Here is a 20,897-nt window from a genome sequence, read left to right on the forward strand (position 1 = left end):
ATGGGAAGACGGTGCAGAGAAAGTGAACATGGGAAGACGGTGCAGAGAAAGTGAACATGGGAAGACGGTGCAGAGAAAGTGAACATGGGAAGACGGTGCAGAAAAAGCGAACATGGGAAGACGGTGTAGAGAAAGTGAACATGGGAAGACGGTGCAGTGAAAGTGAACATGGTGCTGAAAACATTTATTTTATTCCATCTGTTCAAACTTACGTTTCTCTTGCAACTATCTTGCTGCCAATAGCTGCCTGTACAGCTATTTCAAACAACTGCCTCGGAATAGCATCTCGCAGCTTCTCACAGATTGCTTTACCAACTGCATGAGCTTTGTCTCTAAGTAATAAAAATATAGATTTATTATATTACACATTTACTTATGTATTCATACGGACATCAAATATCTGATTCATACAGTTTCAAACAATACTAGAACCAATCTTTGCTGATAGAAAACACATGGACTCCAGCACTCCAAATGAATCTTCTTTTTATTGAAGCCACATAGCACAGGTACAGAATAAAGCCCCTATCTACAGCTGTTTCACGTGAATGTCACATCTCCTCAGGACACGTGGTACTAGAACCAAACCAACCACTTTAACCACTTCAGCCTGCTGGCATTTTTCACCTTATATCCCCCTTTCAGCGCTCCTCCCTTTCATTCCCCAATAACTTTATCACTACTTAACCACTTCAGGACTCAGCCTTTACCCCCCCCCCCCCCCCCCCAAGGACCAGCGCTGATTTAGAAGATCTGTGCTGGATGGGCTCTACAGCCCCCAGCACAGATCAAATAACAGGCAGAGCGACCAGATCGCCCCCCTTTTTTCCCCACTAGGGGGATGATGTGCTGGTGGGGTCTGATCGCTCCTGCATGCGTGTGGGTGGCGGGGGGGCACCTCAAAGCCCCCTCCACGGCAGGATTCCCCCTCTCCCTCTTCTCCCTCCCTGCCCCGGAGATCGGAGGCTGCACAGGAACGGATCTGTCCTGTGCAGCCTCTAACAGGCTCCTGCCTGTCATGTGACAGCGATCCTCGGCCGCTGATTGGCCGGGGATCGCTGATCTAGTACAACGCTGCTACTGTTAGCAGCATTGTAAAAATGTAAACAAAGCGGATTATTTCCGCTTGTGTTTACATTTAGCCTGCGAGCCGCGATCGGCGGCCCGCAGGCTATTCACGGAGCCCCCTGCCGTGAATTGACAGCGGTTAAAAAGAGGCACTACATTTGCCAACGCGCGTTATGAGTGCACGGTCGGCAAGTGGTTAAAGTGGATCCGAGATGAACTTTTACTCATTGCATAATTGTGTTCCTTTCCTGTTGTTTATAGGGCATTCCTCAAGCCAAATACTTTTTTGTTTGTTTTTAATACTCCAATTCCCTATAAACTAAACAATCCATCCCCACAGGTTTTCAGAGAGCCAAGGCACTTTCAGACAGTAGCAAGGGCTCATGGGAGCTCAGTCTGGGCAGGAGGAGGGGGAGATATTACTAGTCAGAGATTTCAGAGGCAGAGTGGAGGAGGAGGGGGATTAGGTTTTTTTGCTCAAGATGCAGATAAGCCTGCCTCTGTGTAATGTTTACAAACAACATGGCTGCTGTCATTGTATCACAGGAAGTAAAATTTATATTCTATTAAAGCTGTTTGCAGCTAGATTTGCTGTGTAAACTATCTAAACTAAACTTTAGATAAGATATATAGACAAGTTACTTGTTATAGTTAGTTTTTCATCTCGGATCCGCTTTAACACAAATAAATGATCTATACCTTGGTTTTTCCACCACCAATTAGGCTTTCATTGGTTGGTACATTGTGCTGAGAATTATTTTATTCTAATTGCACTTTGACGGGAATAATACAAAAAAAAAAAAAAATTTAAAAAAAAAAAGGGAAAAAATTATTTTTATATAATAATACATGCTACCATAATTAAAATCCACACATTTTATTTGCCAATTTGTCCCGGTTATTGCAACATTAAAATTATACCCCTACTATAATGTATGGTGACAATATTTTATTTGGAAATAAAAGGTGCATTTTTTTCAGTTTTACATCCATCACTTATTTTTAGGCCATTATTTAATAATAAGATGCCCTCGACAGATATTTTTTTTTTCCCCTATAGTCAGGTGTAATTTACTATTTGGCCACAAGATGTCACCACTGAGCAAGTATAATTACGCTACATAGGATACAATGTATTGTAACTGGGGAAGTTAGGTTTCAATGGGAACAAGCGATCACATTTCCGGCAGGGAGATTATGAACGGGAACATTGTTCCCATTCATAAATTTAACAATCGGGCGTTGGAAACCGGCGGAAGTCAGCTGTATGTAAGAATAAACACTGTTTTTGAACAAAAACAGTGTTTATTCTCAGCGGACATGCTCGGAATGGCACAGGGGACTTTTGTCTGCAGACCACAGGGAACTTTTGCCTGCTGACCACCCAAACTGCAGGGACGTGACTAGCGCGTCCCTGCGGCTCTAGCAGCTGCCACTTCGGATGTGAGGCTCACGTCCGCGTGGCATAAATGGTTAACATAAGTCCTCATGAACACCCATGCATCAGAATGCATTACACTCTATTAAGCATCACTGTTGGGTACTTAACCATTTCAGCCCGCGGGGATTTTTCACCTTATGCATCAGAGCAATTTTCACCTCCTATTCATTCGCTATTAACTTTATCACTACTTATCACAATTTATTGATCTATATCTTGTTTTTGCCGCCACTAATTAGGCTTTCTTTGGGTGGTACATTTTGCTAAGAGTCACTTTACTGTCAATGCATTTTAACAGGATTAATAAGAAAAAAATTGAAAAAATTCATTATTTCTCAGTTTTCGGCCATTATAGCTTTAAAATAATCCACGCTACCAAAATTAAAACCTATGTATTTTATTTGCCTGTTTGTCTCGATTATTATACCATTTAAATTTTGTCCCTATCACAATGTATGGCGCCAATATTTTATTTGGAAATAAAGGTGCATGGTTTCCGTTTTGTGTCCATCACTATTTACAAGCTTATAATTTAAAAAAGGTTTGTAGTATACCCCCTTAAAATGCATATTTAAAAAGTTCAGACCCTTCGGTAACTATTTATGTCTTTTTTAATTTTTTTTTTTAATTGTAATTTTTTTCCATTAAAAATTTTATTTGGGTAACATTTTGATGTGGGACATAAATAGTTTTTAATGGTGTTATATGTGTAAACTGTAATGTAAAAAATGTGTAGATGTAGTTTTACTATTTGGCCACAAGATGGCCACCTTCATTTTTGTTTTCCCTCCCTGTACTTCTCGCTAAGCAGAAGTACAAGGGGAATGCGGAAATCTTTCCGGGCAGAAGAACTGAGGCCTCATGGGTGAGCGCTTCGGTTTTTCTGCGGGGACAGGGATCGGTGATCGGGTACCATGTTCCCTTTCACTGATCCCAGGGCTACCGGGGGACACAACGGGGACGCGCCGAATCGCGGGAGCGCAGCTCAGCAGCCGCCCGGACATGAGCTTCACGTCCGGGCAGCGGAAATGGTTAAAAAGAGGCACTACAACAACATCTTGCAGAATGTTATACATTATTTAGGATTCCAGATTTTTATAGCAAATATCCTGGTTTCCAGCATCAGAAACACTTCCTATCTATATATATAAAATCGTATGTATGTATGTATGTGTGTGTGTATGTGTGTGTGTATGTGCCACGATCACTCGAAAGCGGCTTGACCGATTTGAACGAAACTTGGTACACAGATCCCTTACTACCTGGGATGATATGTTCTGGGGGTCTTGCGGCCCCCCTGCACACGTGGGCGGAGCTACAAACAGCAAATCAGATTTCACCCATTCAAGTCAATGGAAAAAATGTAAAAGGCTGCCATTCTCACAGTAATCAACCCAGAGTCCCCACACTTGGCACAGTTGGTCACTTGGTGGCAGAGGTTACGAATCCAGGAAAAGTGGGAGGAGCATAAAACAGCCAATCAAATTTCAGCCATTCATTTTAAATGGGAAAATGTAAACTGCAGCCATTCTTAGACTGTGTTCTCAAACTTGCCACAGTTGGTCACTGGGTGACTGGGATTAAGATTCAGGGAAGTGGGAGGAGCCTACAACAGCCAATAAAAATTCACCTATTGATTTTCAGGGGGAATATTTAAACTGCTGCCATTCTTACACTGTTAATGGCAGAGGCTTCAAACTTGCTACAGTTGGTCATTGGGTGACTGGCGTCCAAATTAACTAAAGGGGCGGGGCCACCTACAGCCAATCAGATTTCCTTGGTGGATAAACTGCTTCCATTCACACATTTTTGATGCCAGGAACCTGAAAGCTCACAAACTTGGTCACTGGGTGACTGTGTGTCAAGGTTACAAAAAGTGGGTGGAGCTAAAAAGAAATTTCACTGGAAAATATAAACTGCAGCCATTCTTACACTGTTAATGGCAGGTCTCTCAAACTTTGCACAGTTGGTCACTGGGTGAATGAGATTAAGATTTTGGAAGGTGGGTGGAGCCTACAAAAGCCAATAAAAAATCACCTTTTGATTTTCAAAGGGAATATTTAAGCTGCTACCATTCTTATACTGTTAATAGCATATGCCTCAAACCTGATACAGTCAGTCATTGGGTGATTAGGGTTCAAATTCAGAAAGGGGGCGGAGCCACAAACAGCCATATTTGTTTATTTTTCAATGGGAATATACAAAGTATTGATACCAAGGACCCCAAAGCTGATAAACTTGATAACTGAGTGACTGTATGTCAAGGTTAGAAAAAGTGGCCGGTGCCAACAACTAAATTTTTAACATGGCAGGGTTCCCAAACTTTACACAATTGGCCACTGGGTGACTGGGATGAATATTCAGAAATGTGGGTGGAGCCTACAACAGCCAATCAAAATTGACCTATTGATTTTCAAGGGGAATATTTACATTGCTACCATTCTTACACTGTTAATGGCAGAGGCCTCAAACCTGATACAGTCAGTCATTGGGTGACTGGGGTCCAAATTCGCTAAAGGGGTGGAGCCACAAACAGCCAATCAGATTTGTTAGATTGATTTCAGCCATTCGCTTATTGGCAGGTTTCTCAAACGTGACACAGTTGGCCACTGGGTGACTGGGACTAATATTCAGGAAAGTGGGTGGAGCCTACAGCAGCCAATCAAAATTTACCTTTTGATTTTCAAGGGGAATATTTACATTGCTGCCATTCATACACTCTTAATGGCAGAGGCCTCAAATCTGGTACAGTCAGTCACTGGGAGACTGGGGTTTAAATTCTGAAGGGAGCGGGCCAAACACAGCCAATCAGATTTGTTTAATTTCAATGGTAAAATGCAACTTATTTATGCCAAGGACCCCAAAGCTCATAAACTTGGTCATTGAGTGACTGTATGTTAAGGTTAGAAATAGTGGGCGGAGCCAAAAACAACTAACTTTTTACATTGGAAAATATGAACTGCAGCTTTTCTTACACTGTTAATGGCAGGGTTCTCAAACTTCCCACAGTTGATCACTGGGTGACTGGGATTAATATTCAAAAAAGTAGGTGGAGCCTACAAGAGCCAATCAAAATTCACCTACTGATTTTCAAGGGGAATATTGAGACTGCAGCCATTCTTACACTGTTAATGACAGAGGCCTCAAACCTGCTACAGTCGGTTGTTCAGTGTCTGGGGTTCAAATTCAGTAAAGGGGCAGAGCCAAACACAGCCAATCAGATTTCTTTGCTGCATAAACTGCTTCCATTAGCAGAATTTTGATGCCAGGAACTAGTGTTGGGCGAACAGTGTTCGCCACTGTTCGGGTTCTGCAGAACATCACCCTGTTCGGGTGATGTTCGAGTTCGGCCGAACACCTGACGGTGTTCGGCCAAACCGTTCGGCCACATGGCCGAACTAAGAGCGCATGGCCGAACGTTCCCCGAACGTTCGGCTAGCGCTGTGATTGGCCGAACGGGTCACGTGGTTCGGGCCCGAACGCGCTCTGATTGGCCGAACGGTCACGTGGTTCGGGTAAATAAATACCCGAACCACGTCATATCTCCGCCATTTGTCTGTGGGTTTAGCTTTGGGTAGGCAGGCAGGGTAGTTCGCTCTCCAGCCACGCTAGCCAGGGTCCCCCCCAGTCATTGTGTGTCGCTGCTGGGAACAGTAGTACACCGCTCGCTCAGCCACACTATATATAGCATTGTTTACTGCCACTGTGTACCTCGCTCAGCCACGCTATATATATAGCATTGTGTTTTCTGACACTCTGTGTACACGGCTTAGGCTAGCCTGACTAATATAGCATTGTGTGTACTGCCACTGTGCACCTCGCTCAGCCACGCTATATATAGCATTGTGTGTACTGCCACTGTGCACCTCGCTCAGCCACGCTATATATAGCATTGTGTGTACTGCCACTGTGCACCTCGCTCAGCCACGCTATATATATAGCATTGTGTTTTCTGACACTCTGTGTACACGGCTTAGGCTAGCCTGACTAATATAGCATTGTGTGTACTGCCACTGTGCACCTCGCTCAGCCACGCTATATATAGCATTGTGTGTACTGCCACTGTGCACCTCACTCAGCCACGCTATATATAGCATTGTGTGTACTGCCACTGTGCACCTTGCTCAGCCACGCTATATATATAGCATTGTGTTTTCTGACACTCTGTGTACACGGCTTAGCCTGACTAATATAGCATTGTGTGTACTGCCACTGTGCACCTCGCTCAGCCACGCTATATATAGCATTGTGTGTACTGCCACTGTGCACCTCGCTCAGCCACGCTATATACAGCATTGTGTGTACTGCCACTGTGCACCTCGCTCAGCCACGCTATATATAGCATTGTGTGTACTGCCACTGTGCACCTCGCTCAGCCACGCTATATATAGCATTGTGTGTACTGCCACTGTGCACCTCGCTCAGCCACGCTATATATAGCATTGTGTGTACTGCCACTGTGCACCTCGCTCAGCCACGCTATATATATAGCATTGTGTTTTCTGACACTCTGTGTACACGGCTTAGCCTGACTAATATAGCATTGTGTGTACTGCCACTGTGCACCTCGCTCAGCCACGCTATATATAGCATTGTGTGTACTGCCACTGTGCACCTCGCTCAGCCACGCTATATATAGCATTGTGTGTACTGCCACTGTGCACCTCGCTCAGCCACGCTATATATAGCATTGTGTTTACTGCCACTCTGTGTACACCGCTCAGCCAGACTATATACCGTTGTTTACTGACACTCTGTGTACATGGCTCAGCCTGACTATAAAGCATTGTGTGTACTGCCACTGTGCACCTCGCTCAGCCACGCTATATATATAGCATTGTGTTTTCTGACACTCTGTGTACACGGCTTAGCCTGACTAATATAGCATTGTGTGTACTGCCACTGTGCACCTCGCTCAGCCACGCTATATATAGCATTGTGTGTACTGCCACTGTGCACCTCGCTCAGCCACGCTATATATATAGCATTGTGTTTTCTGACACTCTGTGTACACGGCTTAGCCTGACTAATATAGCATTGTGTGTACTGCCACTGTGCACCTCGCTCAGCCACGCTATATATAGCATTGTGTTTTCTGACACTCTGTGTACACGGCTTAGCCTGGCTCTATAGCATTGTGTGTACTGCCACTGTGCACCTCGCTCAGCCACGCTATATATAGCATTGTGTTTACTGCCACTCTGTGTACACCGCTCAGCCAGACTATATACCATTGTTTACTGACACTCTGTGTACACGACTCAGCCTGACTATAAAGCATTGTGTGTACTGCCACTGTGCACCTCGCTCAGCCACGCTATATATAGCATTGTGTTTAATGACACTCTGTGTACACGGCTTAGCCAGACTATATAGCATTGTGTGTACTGCCACTCTGTGTACACCGCTCAGCCAGACTATATAGCATTGTGTTTACTTCCACTCTGTGTCTGCTGGGCCTGGGAACAGTAGTACACCGCTCACCCGCCACTGTATAGCATTGTGCTCTGTGTCGCTGCTGGGAATAGTGGTACTGTATAGCATTTCCCCCCACCATCGCTTGCTGTGTGATGTCCCTACGCGCTGGAATTCTACGCTGCACATGCTAGCACGCTTTTGTGAGCAGAAGAGTGCAGTGGTCCAGTACATGACGGCGCAGTACCGAGGCGCATCCGGCCAGCTGCCAAGCTTCTGTGGATCCGATTGGGCCAACATGTTGGACCTCTGCCAAGTCCTCCAAAATTTTGAGCAATCCACGTTGCTTGTGAGCAGTGACAACTCTTCAGTCAGCATTACCATACCACTGCTGTGTTTACTGAAGAGGTCAATGTTGAAAATCAAGGAAACAGCTGTCATGATGCAACTGGGGGAATCTGAAGGAGAAAACGATCAGCGTGATGGTACCAACATCAGGCCATCCGCCTCAGGGAACGCTGGCCCCAGCAGCTATGACGAAGAAGAGGAGGAGGAACAGCTGGAGTTGGAGCAGGAATTTCATGCCACCACTGACGAGGGCCAGAGCGGTGCACGTTGGACTTCCACAATTCAGCGCGAATGGTCAGCAGAAGCAGACCAGGAGGAAGGTGACGACTATGATGCATCACAACAACTATCACAACGCTCACAAGAGGATGATGAGGATTCTGGTAGGACTCTTGCACACATGGCTCAATTCATGCTAGACTGCATTGAACGCGACCCACGCATTGTGCGCATTCTGGACAACACCAATTACTGGGTTTATACCCTTCTGGATCCACGGTACAAACACAATGTTCCAAAACTGCTTGAAGAAAGAGTCAGACAGGTCAAAATGGAAGAATACCAGCAGGCCCTTGTGGAGACTTTAGAGAGGAGATTGACATCCTCCCCCTCCTCTAGCCAGTTGTACGCCGACAGACTGACTTCCGCAAACCCAGGACGACCAGGAGGGCAGCAAACAACGCAAGCCGCAGCTAGTGCCCAAAAGGGAACGGTATCGGCAGTGTCCTTGGAGTGGGAAAATTTTCTGACACCCATGCAGCAGCAGCCCACTGAACAGGAAGCGTGCAGATCCACCTCCAACACCGATCGCCTGGAGAAGATGGTCAAGGACTACATGTCAGATGACGTAGCTGTGTCGAACAATCCATCTGCACCCTTCAACTATTGGGTATCGAAGCTAGACACCTGGCACGAACTGGCAATGTACGCAATAGAGGTGCTGGCTTGCCCGGCAGCCAGCGTTATGTCGGAACGCTGTTTCAGTGCTGCCGGAGGCATCGTCACAGATCGGCGTATCCGCCTCTCCACAGAAAATGCAGACCGTCTGACTCAAATTAAAATGAATCAATCCTGGATTGGAAACGACTACGCAACACTCCAGGACCCCAACCAAGTAACATGACCAATGAACATCTGGGATGGTGTAGCGTTACCGGTCCCTGTTTATTGAACCTCTCATCTGTATTACATTTATGACTGCATGGCGGCAAAAAGCATTGCTGCTATATCCACACGCTTTTTGTCCTCATGCAAGGCCTGGGTTGTTGTGTCTCACAAAGCGTGGCCTTCTCCTCCTGCGCCTGCTCCTGTTCCATCACGTGTGCTGCTGCTGCTGCTGGGTTAGCGTTGCCGGTCCCTGTTTATTGAACCACTTATCTTTATTACATTTATGACTGCATGGCGGTACCTCATGCAAGGCCTGGGTTGTTGTGTCTCACAAAGCGTGGCCTTCTCCTCCTGCGCCTCCTCCTGTTCCATCACGTCTGCTGCTGCTGGGTTAGCGTTGCCGCGTGGTCCCTGTTTATTGAACCACTTATCTTTATTAAATTTATGACTGCATGGCGGTACAAAGCATGCTATCCGCACGCTTCTTGTCCTCATGCAAGGCCTGGGTTGTTGTGTCTCACAAAGCGTGGCCTTCTCCTCCTGCGCCTCCTCCTGTTCCATCACGTCTGCTGCTGCTGGGTTAGCGTTGCCGCGTGGTCCCTGTTTATTGAACCACTTATCTTTATTAAATTTATGACTGCATGGCGGTACAAAGCATGCTATCCGCACGCTTCTTGTCCTCATGCAAGGCCTGGGTTGTTGTGTCTCACAAAGCGTGGTCTTCTCCTCCTGCGCCTCCTCCTGTTCCATCACGTCTGCTGCTGCTGGGTTAGCGTTGCCGCGTGGTCCCTGTTTATTGAACCACTTATCTTTATTACATTTATGACTGCATGGCGGTACCTCATGCAAGGCCTGGGTTGTTGTGTCTCACAAAGCGTGGCCTTCTCCTCCTGCGCCTGCTCCTGTTCCATCACGTGTGCTGCTGCTGCTGCTGGGTTAGCGTTGCCGGTCCCGGTTTATGGAACCTCTTATCTTTATTACATTTATGACTGCATGGCGGTACAAAGCATGCTATCCGCACGCTTCTTGTCCTCATGCAAGGCCTGGGTTGTTGTGTCTCACAAAGCGTGGCCTTCTCCTCCTGCGCCTCCTCCTGTTCCATCACGTCTGCTGCTGCTGGGTTAGCGTTGCCGCGTGGTCCCTGTTTATTGAACCACTTATCTTTATTAAATTTATGACTGCATGGCGGTACAAAGCATGCTATCCGCACGCTTCTTGTCCTCATGCAAGGCCTGGGTTGTTGTGTCTCACAAAGCGTGGCCTTCTCCTCCTGCGCCACCCTCCTCCTGTTCCATCACGTGTGCTGCTGCTGGGTTAGCGTTACCGGTCCTTTTTCCTGGAACCTCTTATATGTATTACATTTATGACTGCATGCCGACAAAAAGCATGTTACCTGTGCAAAGAAAACAGACATTTCCCGCATTTAAAAGACAGTTTTCCCTTTGAAACTTTAAAATCGATTTTCTCAAAAACTATAACCTCTTTTTGCTAAAAAAAATTTTCCTCTTGTACCCACTCCCAAGGTGCACATACCCTGTAAATTTGGGGTATGTAGCATGTAAGGAGGCTTTACAAAGCACAAAAGTTCGGGTCCCCATTGACTTCCATTATGTTCGGAGTTCGGGTCGAACACCCGAACATCGCGGCCATGTTCGGCCTGTTCGGCCCGAACCCGAACATCTAGATGTTCGCCCAACACTACCAGGAACCCAAAAGCTCACAAACTTGATCACTGAGTGACTGTGTGTCAAGGTTACAAAAACTGGGTGGAGTCAAATACAGATTTTTCTGGGAAATTGTAAACTGCAGCCTTTCTTCACTGTTAATGGCAGGGTTCTCAAACTTTGCACAGCTGGTTTCTGGGTGACTGGTATTAATATTCAGAAAAGTAGGTGGAGCCTAAAAATGCCAATCAAAAATCACATGTCGCTTTTCAAGGAGAATATTAAAATTGCTACCATTCTTGCACTGTTAATGGCACAAGCCTCAAACCTGGGACAGAGCCACAAACAGTCAATCAGATTTGTTTCATTTCATGGGAAAGTACAAATTATCGATGCCAAGGACCCCAAAGCTCACAAACTTGGTCATTGAGATACTGTGTGTCCAGGTTACAAAAAGTGGGCGGAACCAAAACCAAATTTCACTGGGAAAATATAAACTGCAGCCATTCTTACACTGTTAATGGCAGGGTTCTCAAACTTTGCCCAGATAATAATAATTGCAGTATTTGTATAGCGCCTTTCTCCTGTCGGACTCAAAGCGCTTCCGAGGCAGCCACTAGAGCGCACTCAGTAGGCAGTAGCAGTGTTAAGGAGACTTGCACAAGAAACTCCTTACTGAAATAGGTGCTGGCTTACTGAACAGGCAGAGCCGAGATTAGAACCCAGGTGGTCACTGGGTGACTGAGATTAATATTCAGGGAAGTGGGTGAAGCCTATAATAGCCAATCAAAATTCACCTGTTGATTTTCAAGGGGAATATTTAAATTGCTGCCATTTTTACACTGCTAATAGCAGATGCTTCAAACCTGCTACAGTTGATCATTGGGTGACTGGGGTTCAAATGCTGGAGAGGGGGTGAAGCCACAAACAGCCAATCTGATTTGTTTCATTTCATGGGAATATACAAATTATTGATGCCAAGGACCCCAAAGCTCACAAACTTGGTCATTGAGTGTTTGTGCGTTAGGGTTAGAAAGTGGGCGGAGCCAACACCAGTCAAATACATACACAGGCAACGCTGGGTCATCAGTGGGTGGAGACAAATACAAATTTCCCTGGGAAAATGTAAACTGCAGCCATTCTTACACTGTTAATGGCAGGGTTCTCAAACTTTGCACAGTTGGTCACTGGGTGACTGAGATTAATATTCAGAAAAGTGGGTGGAGCCTACAAAAGTGAATCAAACTTCACCTATTGCTTTTTAAGGGGAATATTTAATTGCTGCGATTCTTGCACTGTTAATGGCACAGGCCTCAAACCTGGTACAGTTGGTCATTGGGGTTCAAATTCAGAAAAGGGGGTGGAGCCACAAACAGCCAATCAGATTTTTTAATTTCAATGCAAATTATTGATACCAAAGACCGCAAAGCTCCCAAACTTGGTCATTGAGTAATTGTGTGTTAGGGTTAGAAAAAATGGGCGGAGCCAACACCAGCCAAATACATACCCGGGCAACGCCGGGCAATCAGCTAGTATCTATATATTGCTGTAAATTGGAATGTAGTCCTGCCCTCCCAGCATTGCTTAGCCTTGACTGTTTAGCTATGCAGAATTCTCCTCCCAGTGCACTCTGGGAGAACAGATTTTTCTGCACACTTCAAAACAAAAACATTCTGCAATGATGCTATTTCCCAGCAGTAAAAAAGTTGTCACCTTGGAGGAATTAAAAAATGTAGATCAGGGTGAGGAAAGATTTTATAATGGTGAAACCCTTATTAAATATACAGTATATGAATATTGTAAAATGTAAGCAATTTTAATCACTATAATACATTCAGTACAGTTCCTCTAGGCATTTTCAATTGTAGTGAGTATAGCATATTCTATTCAGCTTCATTTCATTGGTTATCATTCATAAAGCATTTCCGCATGCGGAAATGCTTAAAACAGCTGACTTTGCCGAACACTCGGAAAGTATTGCATTCATAAAGCCTCTTTCCGCATGAAAAGCTGACACTACCGAGCAGAGTGATAAATCACCGCCTTGTACAGTGATTATCGGAACAAATGTAACAAAATGTAAATTCATAAAGAATACCGCAAGCGGTATGAGGTCGGGAAGTACCGCTCCCTCTGATGTGGCGATACCAATGTAAAGTGAATGGAGACACAGACCTCCCAGGCAGCTGCAGTAGAGCGGAACACAGAGAAATGTATCAACTCGGCTGCTTCCTGTGCTTCCGCAAGCCTACCGCCAGCCTAGTCCGGGAATCTCCGCACTGCTATCGCAACTGGATACATTTTTATGAATGACCACACAGAAGTTTAAAATACCGACAGCGGTGTTTTCCCGCATTGATTCTCCTTACCGACAGCTCCTTTATGAATGATAGCCATTGTCTTAGAAGAAAAAGGTGAATGCCATAATTCTTCTGCTTAACGCGGTCTACTATAAATTCCATTATGTAGCAGCTGGAGTAGCTGCACTGGGGGGCAGGCAGAGGAGGGATTCAAGCTCATGTGTACTTGGCCCACCTTGCCATTTTTTTGTGGCCAGTGAAAATTCAAGGCTTCACGATTGTAAGCAGTAAAAGGAGGGAATGGAGAGCACCAACCTGTGCTATATATGTGCTCACAGCCGACTGGAAGTTATAACATAGTACAATTGCCCTGGTGCTTGTGTCTGGCATTTTCACGGTCATTATGAGCCATAACAGATCTATGTACATTATGCACATCATTTTTTGCCTTGCAAACATACACAGATACACCCTCCCCATCTCCCGCTGTGAATGGCTAGGGGACAGGTCTACAGTTAGCGTGCATGCCTGGTGTGTTTAACCACTTCATACCATGGGCTGAAAAGTTCAAATGTGCATACGTGTATGCAGACTCCCATGGTGCACGGAATAAACTGAAGCTACAGGAATTGGACGTTTATAAACGTCCATTTTGCAGGAAGTGGTTAAAGTATTGTGGGCGTCTAAGTCCGGGTTTCCTCATTCAGAGACCTGGATTATGCCACCACAGTTCAGCACTAAAGCTAGTGGAGAGGGTCACGTGGTTGTGGTCACATGACTCGGATGCTTTCTCCTTCCGGCTTGGATGCTTTCTCCTTCCGGCTTGGACCCTTTCCACTAGCTTTGGTGCTGAACTGCGGTGTGCATAAACCGGGTTTCTGAATGAAGAAACACAGATTGGAACACCAACACCAGTTAAAAGCATGGCATTAAGGCCCCGTTCACACTGCAAGCGTTTCCAGACGCGTTTTGGAAACGCGTGCAGGTGGCCGACACGCACAACATCAGACATTGCATAGAGTGCAATGTCTGATGTTCACACTGCATGCGGTCCGGACCTGTGCGGTCCGGGAACGCATGCTGCACGCATTTTTTGCAAAAACGCGTGGCTGTCCCATTCACTTTTCAGTGATGGGATCAGCCACGCAACGCATACAAACGCGGATGGCGTGCGTTCGTACGCGTTGCGTTTCGCGTGCGTGCCCGTCCGCGTTTGTAATATGAACAAGGCCTTATGGTTTTCCCATTCATACCCCTAAAAGCTGTTAGCAGGTATTCTTTTTATGCGAAACAGCAGTTTGGAGCTGCCACATTTATCATGCATCTGCCTGGGAATCGTGCAATGCAAATGTAACTCTCAGTTTGCTGTGAACATGTTCATAAAGAATACAGCACAGGATGGTGCTTTCCAGTCCCTCACTACAGATTACAGCACGCTGCCTTCCCATCAGAGTCGCACACCAGTGCACTGGCCACATTTACGTATTACCCCTGATATTTTAGGGAATCCTCTGAAGGCTCCCTACTTTTAAGTTGAAACTTTAAGTGAACCAGACACAAAGTACCCTCATTTATTTTACCATATATATCAGTGGGGACATTAGAGAAACACCTACCCTGCTCTCTGTTTCATCCTTCACTGCTCAACCTGCTTGTTATCAGTCCTGATAAAATCTCCGACTGAGCATTCAGTCTGGTTTTGCTCAGGAATCATAGCTGAGTCTGTCTTCTCTGATGTCTTTTCAAGCCTAAGCCTGCCCCCTTCTGGCTCTGCTATATTGACTCAGCTATAATGATTCCTGAGCAAAGCCAGACTCAATGCTCAGTCAGGGATTTTATCAGGGCGGATGACAAGCAGGCTGAGCAGTGAAGAATTAAACAGAGAGCAGGGTAGGTGTTTTCTCTAATGTATCCACTGATATTTATGGTAAATACATGAGGGTGCTTCATCTCTGGTTCACTTTAAAACGGTTTTAAATGTTGACCCCTTATGGGATGGCTTTTGACACCCCTGAAATAAAAAATAATTTTATACTATAGTTGATATGGTAAAATTGGGGTTAGGATATATAACACGGGAATAAAAGGTTTTGCATTTTTTTTAACCTTCTAGCCATAAAACTTACTTATGTACTATAGTCACCAATTCTTCAACAGGACGACCATTCAATAAAAAATCCATTTTGATCAGGTCAGCTGTCTGATAACCTGCATCCTCATAGTCAAAGCTACAAGACAAATGAAATAAAAAATAGGATTAGAAGCATCATCTTAGCAACATGACTTACACCCATGTTGCAGATATCTCTTGTTCCATAGACTATACTGTAGTAAGATGGAGACCACTCAAGTTGTGCATAACCAAACAGGAGTGGATTGAACTTTCCTGAGCTTCCTATGTTTAATGCAACAACTGGATCCTGATACCATAAAACATTCTATGCGAGTAGACTGAACAAATGTATAGCTCCATTTCCTCTTCCTGGAAATGACACACCGGCAGCTGTACAGGAAATGTGCAGTTCAGTAAAGGTGGCCATATACCAGACGATTTTGGGGGCTGATCGACCTTATGATTTGATCATTTTAATGTATCGGAGGACGATCAACATGTCTGCCCGATCGATTTTGGGCTGCAATAGTTTAAAGGATCAATCCGATTCTGTACTCAGATGTTTCTGATCACACGTTCAAAATTTCAAGATAACGGGTCCCGGGGCCAACTGCTTATGAAAACTGTGACAGCAGATAGTGGGCACCCAAATTTCACAGTATTACTACCTGCTACTGCCTACTGAGGGTGCCCTAGTGGCTGCAGCTCAAGCACTTTGAGTCCGCCAGGAGAAAATATCAATGGTATTTGTCTTGTCTTATCGGCTACCTGCCTGGTGGTGGTGGTGGAAGGGAAGGGGGGGGGGGGGGGGATGAGTTAGGATCAGGCATCAATAGAGGAAGGGTTCTGTGTGAGAATAGGGTTAGGTTTAGTAACATATCGGTAGCATTTACTGATATTTTACTATTGTAATGGCCGCACAAAAGTAGAATATCGGTAAATGTTACTGATGTTCTACTACTGGCTATTCTCCGACGCCCAAATTTCATAGCGCCTGTATTTCGTGTATGCCATGCATACATACATAATAACATACACTGCACCTAATGTTGTATAGGATAAAATGAGCATCATAGCACTTGCCTTGCATATCCAGATGACATGGACTTCAGATTATCATAAAAATCCACCACAACTTCGTTTAGAGGAAAGAGATATTTCAGCATGATCCTGTGCTCATCTATATACAGAAGGCTTTTCTGTTCAGCACGTCGAGACTGCAATATAAGAAAAAAAAAAATGGTAATTACTGGGATAATCTACTTTTGTGGAAAAAAATATGTATCAGTGCTATACAAGTCATTTGTGCTTCTCTCTGCCTGCATGCGTACCATAATTTATCTGCATAAACGTAGAAAGCACTGCAACTCAGCAATAATCGTCTGCAATAATTCCAAACAGACACTAAGGCCTCAATTCACTAAGCATTAGCGCATTCGGTAATGCTAAAAACAGCTGTTAACGCTCACCTTCCCAAATTTCAATTCACTAAACCTATTACCGCACAGAAAATTAGAAATACCGGCTTGTGAGGTAAATTACCGACTTGTGCCGTAAATGCCTCATGAAACGTCAAGAAATTCCCAAGGAATGAAGCATTCAGTAAACCGGGGAAAAGTGTTTGATATTTTTCTCCAGCTCTGACCAGCCGATAACTCACGCTCTCCATGCTGTCTCCGTACGGTAGATTTGATAGACAGCCAATAGGGAGAGCCACACTGCCCTGGTTCTCTTATTTAGTCCGACACCCTGGAGGGCGGGACTTCAGTCTGGCAGAACAGGGGAAGAGACATTTTTTTGAGGCTTTTCTGCATCCCTTTAGATGTGAAAATCTGTATTCTGACATGCAGAAGAGCTCCCCCTGGTGGCTGCAGCACATCTAAAGGGATGTCAGAGATGCACTGGGCTCGACTCATACACACCGCTCCCTGCCTCAACACTGACCTGCTACACGGCTGGTAAGTGACACTTCCCGAGCAGGGCTTAGTGAATAATTGAGGCATAAATAGGGATGATGTTGAGCTAGGGTGATATTTTTGGGAGAGGAGTGCTGCGCAGGCACGCTGCTTGGTTATGGGTGATCAATGTGTGTTGTTCTATGGAGAGGGTAAGATTGATGACAGGTGGCAGATGAGAGAGTCGTGTCCAGTGGTGTGGGGAATAAAAGAAGGCAATGTGCTTGTTCAGCTATCCACTAGAAGAATGAGAATAGTTGTTGGGCAGTTGCACCCATGCTAGATTCTGAGCAGAGATAGTCTAGAATGATAGGCTTAGAAGTCTCTTCTTTCTTCACAAACTTTAAGACAAGTTAAGGCAGGGAAATGACCAGGTAAAAAAACATATGATCAGATATGTTAGCTGTGTACAATATGCATGAATTGAGTTTGAGATTGGGTTAAAATCGCACCACTATGTACAGGACAGCCACAATTAGAACCCCCCAGGACCCTCTGGGACAGAGTATGCCCTGCACTTTTGACTTACAATCAACTGGTTTCAGTTGGAACCACAAACAGAATCAGAGAGGTGCAATGGAAGGGAGCAAAGCAAACTAAATGGATCTGTAAGTATCAGGACCCCATAACAGACATTCCCATGTTTAGGTCAGGATTTCTGGTGTGTCCCTTAACCATATCAGCCTGCGAGTATTTTTCACTTTATGCATCAGAGCAATTTTCACCTCCCAATTTATTTGCCAATAACCATCACAATAAATTGATCAATGTCTTGTTGTTTCCGCCACCCATTAGGCTTTCTTTGTGTGGTGCATTTTGCTAAGAATTATTTTCAAAATGCATTTTAACCACTTAATGACAAGCTGACTTATAAAAAACGTCCTGGAGCCATTAAGAGGCTCTAGCAGGACGTTTTTATAAGTCAGACAGTGCTGCTGCCACTGTGCGCACCCTGTGCATGCATTTTCATGTGCGTGCACATGAAAATAGTGAGAAAAAACCCACCAAACAAAAAATACATCTTTATTTCCAAATACTATATTGTCACTATACTTTGTACTAGGGACATAATTAAAATCTTGTGATAACCAGAACAAATAGGCACATACAATGTGTGGGTTTCATGCATAGTAGCAGTGTTTATATTAAAACTATAGGGGATGAAATCGGAGAAATTGTGTATTTTTTTCATTTTTTCCTTGTTTTTCCCTTTAAAATGCATCCTACTAATATAATAAATGGGAAAGTTCGGATGTTTGTTACTCGATCACGCAAAAACGGCTGAACGGATTTGAATGAAATTTGGCACACACATACTACATTATCTGGAATAAAGTATAGGATACTTTTTATTCTCATAACCAAAAAGAGAAATACAAATTGCACTGGAAAATGTAAACTGCAGCCATTCTTACACTGTTACACTGGAGGTGTGTTTAGCTTCTAAGGGTAGAATGGTTAGTTTGCATATATTCAGCAGTGATGCCCTGGGAGACATCTCAAGCTCACTCCAACCTGAATTATCGCAAATTCTTTCTGTTTTAAGAAAGCAAACGTTTGTTTTTCTTAACATCTTAGTAAGGGGGCTTTTAGGACCATTGTATTCCCTTACACACTCCAATGAGTTCTGGGTCACCATGAGCTGGCTACTTAGTCTGTACCTCTCGGTGTTACAAGCCCTACTGCATAGAGCCAAATTAATCCATGCCATGCACTGATGAGGATCAAACAATCCAAAACAGTCTGTATGCATGTTGGATTATTATGGCTCTGTACAAATTAACAAGCTGACACATCATTGCATTCCAGCAGTTCTGGAGGTGTGTTTAGCTTTTAAGGGTAACAATGGTTAATTTGCATATATTCAACAGTGATGCACTGGGAGACATCTCAAGCTCACTCCAACCTGAATTATCGCAAATTCTTTCTGTTTTAAGAAAGCAAACTTTTGTTTTTCTTAACATCTTAGTAAGAGGGCTTTTAGGACCATTGTAGTCCATTACACACTCCAATGAGTTCTGGGTCACCATGAGCTGGCTGGTTAGTCTGTACCTCTCGGTGTTACAAGCCCTACTGCATAGAGCCAAATTAATCCATGCCATGCACTGATGAGGATCAAACAATCCAAAACAGTCTGTATGCATGTTGGATTATTATGGCTCTGTACAAATTAACAAGCTGACACATCATTGCATTCCAGCAGTTCTGGAGGTGTGTTTAGCTTTTAACCACTTGAGGACCCACCCTTTACCCCCCCTTAAGGACCAGCGCTGTTTTAGGTGATCTGTGCTGGGTGGGCTGTGCAGCCCCCAGCACAGATCAAAGGGCACTCAGAGCGATCAGATCGCCCCCCTTTTTTCCCCACTAGGGGGATGATGTGCAGGGGGGGTCTGATCGCTCCTCCTGGCTGGCATTTTGCGGGGGGGGCACCTCAAAGCCCCCCTCCGCGGTGAAATCCTCCCCCTCCCTCTCCTACCTGCTCCCCCGGGAGATCTGGGCTGCACAGGACGCTATCCGTCCTGTGCAGCCAGTGACAGGACGTCCCCTGTCACATGGAGGCGATCCCCGGCCGCTGATTGGCCGGGGATTGCCGATCTGCCTTACGGCGCTGCTGCGCAGCAGCGCCGTACAAATGTAAACAAAGCGGATTATTTCCGCTTGTGTTTACATCTAGCCTGCGAGCCGCCATCGGCGGCCCGCAGGCTATTCACGGAGCCCCCCGCCGTGAATTGACAGGAAGCAGCCGCTCGTACGAGCGGCTGCTTCCTGATTAATTAGGCTGCAGCTGGCGACGCAGTACTGCGTCGCTGGTCCTGCAGCTGCCACTTTGCCGACGCACGTTATGAGTGTGCGGTCGGCAAGTGGTTAAGGGTAACAATGGTTAATTTGCATATGTTCAACAGTGATGCACTGGGAGACATTTTAAGCTCACTCCAACCTGAATTATCGCAAATTCTTTCTGTTTTAAAGAGAGTCTGAAGCGAGAATAGATCTCGCTTCAGACCTCATAGCTAGCAGGGGCATGTGTGCCCCTGCTAAAACGCCGCTATCTCGCGGCTTAGCGGGGGTCCCTGTCCCCCCAAATCCCCTCCGTAATGTGGGGCAGCGCTTCCGCATTGGGGCAGGGCTAACCGCCGCAGCCCTGCCCCACGCGCGTCTGTCAGACGCGTATCTCCGCCTCTACCCCGCCCCTCTCAGTCTTCCTTCACTGAGAGGGGCGGGGGAGAGGCGGCGATGCGCGTCTGATAGACGTGCTGGGAGGCAGGGCTGCAGCCGTTAGCCCTGCCTCCAGGAAGAGGGGAAAAGCGACCAAGTCTGCGACCAAGGTTTGCGGGGGGTGGGTTGGGGGTGAAGGGACCCCTGTTAAGCCACGGGATAGCGGCGTTTTAGCAGGGGCACACGTGCCCCTGCTATATATGAGAGCTGAAGCGAGATTTAGTCTCGCTTCAGTGTCTCTTTAAGAAAGCAAACTTTTGTTTTTTTTTA

At 45.4% G+C, this 20,897-nt stretch overlaps 1 protein-coding gene across 2 annotated transcripts in view; it reads right to left on the bottom strand.

Moving 5' to 3' along the window:
• GUF1 (GTP binding elongation factor GUF1) overlaps window positions 1–20,897 on the bottom strand; it is a 79,039-nt gene that overhangs the window by 11,931 nt on the left and 46,211 nt on the right. For both annotated transcript variants that reach the window (XM_068278528.1, XM_068278529.1), the window contains 3 exons: window positions 16,540–16,673; window positions 15,470–15,571; window positions 213–332 (listed from right to left, as the gene is read on the bottom strand). In XM_068278528.1, coding sequence (XP_068134629.1) covers window positions 213–332; window positions 15,470–15,571; window positions 16,540–16,673 — 356 coding nt within the window. The remainder of the gene's footprint in view (window positions 1–212; window positions 333–15,469; window positions 15,572–16,539; window positions 16,674–20,897) is intronic.

This window comes from Hyperolius riggenbachi, chromosome 1 (assembly GCF_040937935.1).
Source record: "Hyperolius riggenbachi isolate aHypRig1 chromosome 1, aHypRig1.pri, whole genome shotgun sequence".
In the NCBI taxonomy this organism is placed as follows: domain Eukaryota; kingdom Metazoa; phylum Chordata; class Amphibia; order Anura; family Hyperoliidae; genus Hyperolius; species Hyperolius riggenbachi.